Source organism: Patella vulgata, chromosome 4 (assembly GCF_932274485.2).
Source record: "Patella vulgata chromosome 4, xgPatVulg1.2, whole genome shotgun sequence".
Classification (NCBI taxonomy): Eukaryota; Metazoa; Mollusca; class Gastropoda; family Patellidae; genus Patella; species Patella vulgata.
Window position 1 is genome coordinate 50,456,269 of NC_065882.2, and position 8,598 is coordinate 50,464,866.

Genomic DNA, 8,598 nt, shown 5'->3' on the forward strand with positions numbered 1-8,598 from the left:
CAAGTTGTAACTGAGAGCTAAAGACTTTATGTAGATATGTTTTGTCAAGCGCTACCAGCACAATATTTGTGGAGTTTGAGGAATATAGAAATAGACATTTATTATTGTCATTTATTATATATTTATTATAATGCTGTCCCTCACTGTTTCAAAACCGGTAGATATTCGATCAACACAGCAAGCGCCCCCACCTTCCGACGTCACTCGAGCAGACAACAAGCCGACAGGTTGCCAGTTAGGGATTCCCTTACATTTTATCATGTGCGCGCTCCATGGGTGTATTTCAGGAATCCAGTATTTTTCATATTAAATAATAAAATGGTGTTTCTCTACTGTCCTGCTTTTATTGGAACCCCGCCCCCTTACATACTTTCGAGAGAATGCATCTTTAAGCGTAAACAAATACATTAGAAAAGAGGATATCTACAAATGATTACAAATATAAGTGTGGTGTGCTATCTTTCTATATAAAAAAATATGTGGCCTGAATTTTATCTGTAATGAAACTAGATCTATTTCATATTAACCCGATTAATACAGAAAAGAAGGACTTTGGCATGAAGGAATTTCATTTCATAGTAATTGACCTGGAACCATAATGATATTTGTTTATGAAGTTAACAATATGTTGAAAATCTAATATTGAACAGATGTTTGTGAAAATACACTTTATTAATATGACAGTCATACAATAACATTCTGTTAATATGCGTGAGTGTGTATATATATATATATATATATATATACTATTCAAAAAAAGTAGGGGATATTTGATTTTTAAGTGTTATTAAAGTCACCTAATGAAACTGACGAAGAAACAAATGACAAAATGAAATGAAGTTCACATTCATCGATTTATTCCAAATGATCGTTAGACTAAGTAAGGCACAGACTGACCATTATAAGGGTAAAATGATACCCGGGGTCAAACAGCAAAGTTACCACAGCATCACAACCAAGTCACTAACGGGTAAATCCTCCTCTGTTTGCCAAACAAGCATTGATCCGACGTGGCATACTCCTAATGAGACGTCTAAGGTCATTTTGGTCCAGATTGTCCCATTCCTGTTGCAACGCAGCAGCAAGTTCTTGGACATTGGCAGGACGTTGTTGACGTTGACGTAACCTCTGTCCAAGCATGTCCCAGACATGCTCGATGGGGGAGAGGTCGGGACTCAGTGCTGGCCAAGGTAATGTGGTGATGTTCTGTTGTTGGAGGTAACCTGTAACGATCCTGGCCCTGTGACATCTTGCGTTGTCATCCTGGAAGATGAAACGGCGGCCATGACGTCGTGCGAACGGCACAACATGGACTGCCAAGATGTTGTCCCGGTAGTACTGGCCTGTAACACGCCCTGCAACAACATGTAAAGCCGTTCTTCCAGCAACAGTGATGCCTCCCCACACCATAACAGAACCACCCCCAAATCGATCATGTCTGATGACGTTAACGTCTTGGAAGCGCTCGTTTCGACGACGCCACACCCTCCTACGTCTGTCCAAAAAATCAACAGTGAACCTTGACTCATCTGAAAACATCACATTGCTCCAGCGTCGATTATCCCAGTGTTGACGATCCCTACACCAACGGCGTCTTGCCTGAATGTGATGATCTCTCAAACAAGGGATCACGCGAGGACGTCGGGCGCGAAGGTGACCCCTATGCAGTCGATTCCGAATCGTCTGGCCACTCACTCTCACACCAGTGTCTGTTTGAAGACGAGCGCTGATCTGATTTGCTGTGATGACACGATTTCTCAAGGCCAAGGTACGGATAAATCGATCCTGGGCTTGAGTTGTCGCCCGTGGTCGACCTGAGCGTGGTCTGTCCTGTACAGATTGTGTATCACGGTATCTGGACCATAGCCTGCTTATGACAGACTGAGAAACATTCATCGTCCGCGCCACAACCGCCTGTGTTGTGCCCATCTGTAGCATGCCAAGGGCACGTAACCTTTCATTTTTGGTAAGCCGACGCATATCAAAATTTGTTTTCTGGTCACTAAAACAATTAAACTGATGTTTCCACCCTGGAATTCAATGCCACAATGACGGTAACATTCAAAGTCAGAGTCGTGCAAATCTTGGGTTGGACCCCCATGATGATCCCAAGCATCACCTGCATTCCATGCGGTAGCTATTGGTGCGTTTGGGCGTCACATGTAACTGGAAATGTTTCTTCTGTTAGGTTCTATAGTGACTTTTTTCGTAGTCATTTGCATATTTTAGTATTATGCCCCCAAAATCAAATATCCCCTACTTTTTTTGAATAGTATATATATAAACAATATTTATTCAGATTTTTATCTGAATGTAAATTGGGGAATCGGCATAGTCTATATACCCCCCCCCTCCCTGTTAGATATAGATACAAATATTTATATTTTATAAGTAAAAAAAATCTGCGAATAAAAAATATAATTTCAGTCGGTATATATTTGTTCTACATTATAAACTCTAGTGTTAATGTAAAGATATAAATACACACGAATAGTAAACTAGTATATAAATTGCTACAGGTATGTTTATTGCATGTAAAGGTTTTCAAGGAATCCGTCAAATACAAATTTTAAAAACAAAACTACCTAAGTTCAATTGCTTGGTTGTCATTTTGAGAACACGAGTGTATTTTCGGACTGGGATTTTGAAACGAATCGAACTTTTAACACACGATTTTTATTTCTGATTGATGATATTTTTATTCATGATATAGTTGCTAAACTTACTAGCCTATGAACACTACCACTAGGTAATCCATAATGTAGCAAAAACAACACACGCTTTGGAGTCAACCAAAGCGGTGGGGGTTAATCTCTATAAATTTAACTTAAACAGTTAAAATTAATTTTACTTTAGTCTGTAAATGTAGTATCAGATATTTCAAAATGACAAATCAAAATCTTCCTTGTCCGCCACACCCGTTAAGTATACATGCAGATATCACAGTATTAACGAAGTAGATCAGCGATGAAAGAAGACAATGATAGTTCATATTTCCTTTTAATTCTTCCAGGAAGAACATAGGATTCCTTGAATGTAGTTTTCAGTTGAGGTTTCGACAGCTGTACATAAACAAATATATCTATACACAACAATTTCACTGTTTACATAATGATGTATTTGGAGAGGCGTTGTGTCCCTTGCGATTCAACACCTTACCTAAAATTATGTTTAAAGTATTCTTCCGGGGAAAAAAATGTTATTAAATTTCCATAATATAATTATGGGAGAGAGAGAGAGAGAGAGAGGGGGGGGGGGGAGAATTTGATTCCACTGATTCGCTAGCGCGTAGGTGTCTTTAGCAGTGGGGGAATCAACGATGTTGGGGAGTCACGTACAAACTTGGAATCGACACCACGCCACTTCACCCTGTGGCATACCTTATGATCTAAAGCGCACGCATTAGATCTCTCTACCGCCGAACACCCGCTAAAGTACGAAGTAGCCTAGTTTATGTTTGCTAACGTATGACAGGAAATACAATGCTATTTGTGAACATATGTCTCCTTAATCGATTCCTTAGACATGTAAAGTATAATACATACGTGTGTTTATGAACTTTTCTCGTCAAGGTAATTATTGAAATATTGATTGTTATATATATATATACGTCCTTTCTGTATACACACATCATTGACCATGATCATTTTTATGGCTAGTGTCCTTTGTCCATGAATTAATTATGCCTTAAAGACCATCATGATACAAAGGGTTACAATAGCTCATATTTTCTCTGTATGGATTGAAAGGATTAAATACATGGATCTGTTTGACGTCAATAGAATTAATGGCGATATATGAACATATTGATGATTTGTAACGATTAAGCGTATGGTCAATTGTCAAATTAATTCGACACTGGAAGAGTATTAACTTACATTTTCTTGTCTTATTGGACGAATATTGAAATATGTAAATTGAGTGAGATATATCGTTGGAGAGAGGCCCAAAATGGTAGATGAAGTTAATTGTTTTATAATAGTTCATTGGCGAAATACAGAAATAAAGAAAACACGATCTCATAACACGTCAATGATGGTAAATTACGATCCAACGTCGTAACTGTATATTGTTGAATAATTATAATAATATAGTATTTACCTATCTGGCTATAATAAAGTCAATTTTAAGTCAAAAAGAAACATTTCTAAAAACAGTGACAGTCTACTGAATAGGTGGGGGAGGTAACGGGTGTGTTCACATGCTACTAACTGGGTTATTTGGCATGCCTACAGTAGTGAGGGGAAACAGGGTAACCCAGAAGACTTAATGCCAGTGGTTATTATCTGAAATTCAAGCTTAGACCTGTGCTCATGTAGCCTAATTAACATTTTCTGTTGTGTAATTTACCTTTCCGGTTATAAGGTCTTATGTAATGGAATGGTTTAACTTTCAGTAACCCCGAATCAATAGTTCCGTTAACCATTAATAACAGACGGATCAGGTGTAATTCTGTCGGTGGTTAAGCGTTATTACTCTATTGTTTGGGCATAGTGGAAAGTTTGATTTTTTTTCCAAGGCAACTACAAAAGTAGCGGAGATTACTTCTCGAAAATAATTTATTTTAACAAACATTATAGGTATATATTATTTTATATACAGTCTTTTGATAAATAAAATAACAATTTAATAACAGTGGTCGGGGTCTAAACTGACATAAAATCTAAAGAAATGGCAACGGTCTTGACCTTTGGTAATGGACGTGCCTGAAATCTATTCACCACATGGTGTAGAAACACGTTGGATTGACATAATGTCGATAAGTATAACATAGAGTGCACAATAGCTATGTCGGGATTTCCAAATTTTTAAACTGCAAATCTATATATGTGGACAGACGATGGGGAGAATCCTGGCATTGCTAAACTACGGTACTTGAAAATATCTCTAGAAGAATATTATAAAGAATAATCACAGACAGTAACAGAGTTTTCTGGGGGTTTTCGACTATCAAATGTAATAATCTGTATTGTATGAGAGTTTCATTACTGTGACACAAGGGGGCCCAAAGTTACTGGACATGAATACATTGCAGGATATGAATTACTTAAATTTTAACTATGTTTTACTTCACAATTAGTAATTGATTAATATCTGAAAATAGCCACACTTGGAAGCCCTGCAGCCAGATTGCCTGGAAAATAATTAAGTTGGTGAGCTGCGGGGCCCCTTTCACGTGCGAAGCCGAGTTCGTTAAATTGGCCATGTTAGTCATGTTAACGTAATAATCTAATATTTTAAACTATATGCATAATATAAAATCTGTATTTTTGAAACATTCTCATTAATATTAAATCTAAGTAATTTTAAAACAAATATGTTCATTTAATTACCCGTCTCTTGTTTTGGTTTCACATTTAATTTTAACAGGTGATAATTTGACAGTCGGCTTAACCAAACCAATCCAATGAAAATCTTGTTCTGTCTATTTTCCTCATGAAAACTTCAGACTTTTGGGCGGGGCACGTTGGTTTTGGGAATCTAGGATCACGTGGGATAGCTTAGCGCCAAATTGATGTTAGAAAGACCTCGTTTCGGCCCAGTAATTAAAGGAGGGTTTATTTTAGCCGCACTTATATTGCCTTTTTTGGCTTCTTTTGGACAAAAATTAGTACACTACCTTTATGATGTTAGTAGTGCGGAATGTCAAGCCGTCAAAAAATATTTGTTATTCACAAAGTAAGTTTTCTACGCATTTCAAGGAAAAGACAATATAAAACGTGGGTAGATTATTATAACGTGCGTCTAATTATTAGAATACTTCAAGCAAATAATGGAAAACCCCATTAGGCTCGCATTTTGACATTAAACGATATTTTCTGTAATTATTAATAACGTCCTTTATTTACAAAAAATAATTTAACTCTTCGTTATTATTTATGGATAATGTATCATGAAAGCGTGATTTTATTTCCAATATAACTTTCCAATCAAATATCATGAAAGCACTTACCTGCGGAATGCTGGCAATAATGCTAAATAACCAAGCTAAGGCTAACATAATTTTGCCTCTTCTGTCGGCATCGTTCAAACTTAAGGGGTGCATGATGGCAAAGTACCGGTCCAAACTTATAGTCACTAATATAAACGATGAAAGATAGAATCCAAAGGCACGGAAAAACATCATGACCCTACAGGCAAGGTCCCCGGCTTGCCACGCCACGGTAACATGCCAAACTGTTTCCAAGGGAAGCATTACAAAAGTCACTATTAAATCAGCAATTGATAAATGCATGATAAATAAGTTCACTCGCGATTTAATATTCCTGTTTCTAAATAACGTTATAAAAACCGTGAGATTTCCACAAGCCGCGATTATAAACAAACAAGAACAGGTTATGACAGAAACTAAATTGTCGTCGTTAAAAGTTAATTCCCTTGGTAAACTAGGTATTTGTTGCACACAGCTTATATTGAGAGTCGGAAGCGTCAGATTGCACACCTTTGGTGCCATTTCTGACACATTGGAATTCATGGCGGGGGCATGCATCCTCCTTTAAACAAAAGTGTTGTGCATCCTGTCAGCGTTTGTTGTATCCCTTTAAAATATTTCGAATCATAGAACGGTACGACTATTCTTGGAGAGGAGTGGCTATTGAACCAGTTTCTAGAAATAATAAAGATGTTATATTATATATTACACATTGTCAGCGCAACTATTTCTAAGACAAATACACACACAAATAGAAAATGAGAATTTCTCGAGTTGAACTGCATGTAATACATACAAAATTATTCAGTGCCAAATAGGTTTAATTAATTAAGACACAGTACATGTGTTACAGCAAAAACATATTCTTGCATACGATATTCAAGAATTTAATCAATTAAAAACATGATAAGCATTTCTTTACGAATTAACTGATGCAGTCTATTGCCAATTTAGAATTACTGTTCAAAAGGAAACGATACTTTAAGAACACTCATATTCTACTCACACGCTCGATGTATGCTATTCCTTTTCCCCGACTGTAACAAGTTAACTGAAGTTGCTGATAATTTCGGCCGCCAACTAAAATAGATGCTTACAGTGAAGCCGAACGAAAGGAGAATTCGATCGATGAGACCGACTATCGCTGTCGTATCTTTCTGTTACCACTGCTAAATACCCCGTATACTAGTATTCCCATTACACACACAGTAGGTTTACATCCGTCCGTGTATAGTACTGCAGTTCAAAGACTGAAGGAAAACCTGCAGATAAATTGATTCAGATATAATGTGCATCCGAGTAACTAACCTGTTTTTATAAATTAAATCTTGTAATATTTAGACTGAATGTTTTGTAATATCTATTTCATGACATGTTTAGTTCAGGACATAAGCTAATAGATCCGTGGGGTATGGCAACAATAACCCTACATGTCAATAGACACCGAAACGAGCAGTTCTACCTGCACTTAATTACTGTTTAGAAGAGACATCAATTTCTAATACTACGTAACATGTTGTATCTGTTGGTAAAGGACCGGATGTCCGGTTAAAATTTCCCTCATAGCACACTGTATGGTGTATGTCCGTCTTGATTAGCCCCGTTCGAGCAGAAAAGCAGGACGTTCAATCCTATTTCATTCATTGCTTTTGAGAGAGCGAAGTCGATTGATTTTCATGTAATATGTTTACATAACAAGGTCATAGAGTAATTTTATTCAGGACTGAAAAATATGTGGCTTATTAAAAGATCGGAACCTATACTAGTATCAAGCAGCACAAACAGATAACACATGTTCTGTCGCTGCATGTGATTTATAGTTTATTCAAAGAATGTAATTTCCTACCGATGGTTGAAATATTGGGAAGAAACCGATTTCGCATGTTTCTTCCGCTGGATGCAATTTTTAGTTCACTCAAAGAATGTAATTTCCGATAGATGGTTTAAGGGGCACACATTACGGAGTCATTAACAGTATAATTCTAATACACGTTCTGTTTTTTTTATATTAAAAAAGCCTGTATATTAGGGTTGTTTTGAGGGCATCCTTAATAGACTTTTATCGGGTGTGCTAAATTGGCTGGAAAAACAGTAATTGATTAACATTTCCTTTAGGAATAAATGGTTCAAAGTTTGCAATGAAGACAGTTGTAGGTTAATGCACATATTTAAAAGCCAGTTAAGTCCACAAGGACCGACCGGAGTTGTGTGATCTGTTAGTGTTCTTCCGGTTATTATTCTTTAATGGATTAGTTGGGGTTGTTTTAAAACTAGAACTGGTAGACGTGGGAATTGCAAATAGTCTAGTTTGGGCAAAACAAATGAGCGCACCAACATTTCAGTTAAAGCTGGATAGGATTTCATGAAAGCTAGTTTTCTAATATTATAGAAATGAAAATTGATTGAACGCCATGGTTTAGTTAGAAATGTTTTCGAGGTTAGTTCCAACTCGCTGACAACGCCTAGGGTTACTGCTGTGTTTGAAAAATGTGTCGCGGTATCACTAATGAATAAAGTCTCTGTTATTGGCCGATTCAATTTAGATTTACAGCTAATCGGAAGTACCAAAGTCTCTGTTATTGGTCGAAACAGTTGAGATTTACAGCTAATCGAAGTACTAAACTCTCTGTTATTTGTTGATTCAGTTGAGATTTAGAGCTACAATT

The 8,598-nt window shown here is 36.8% G+C and overlaps 1 protein-coding gene across 1 annotated transcript in view; it reads right to left on the reverse strand.

The window, feature by feature from the left end:
* The window catches only part of LOC126817929 (adipokinetic hormone/corazonin-related peptide receptor variant I), a 135,551-nt gene extending 129,097 nt beyond the window's left edge, over positions 1-6,454 (reverse strand). The window contains exon 1 of the mRNA XM_050545102.1: positions 5,954-6,454. Within this exon, the coding sequence (XP_050401059.1) occupies positions 5,954-6,454 (501 nt within the window). The remainder of the gene's footprint in view (positions 1-5,953) is intronic.
* Between the last annotated feature and the right edge of the window lie 2,144 nt (positions 6,455-8,598).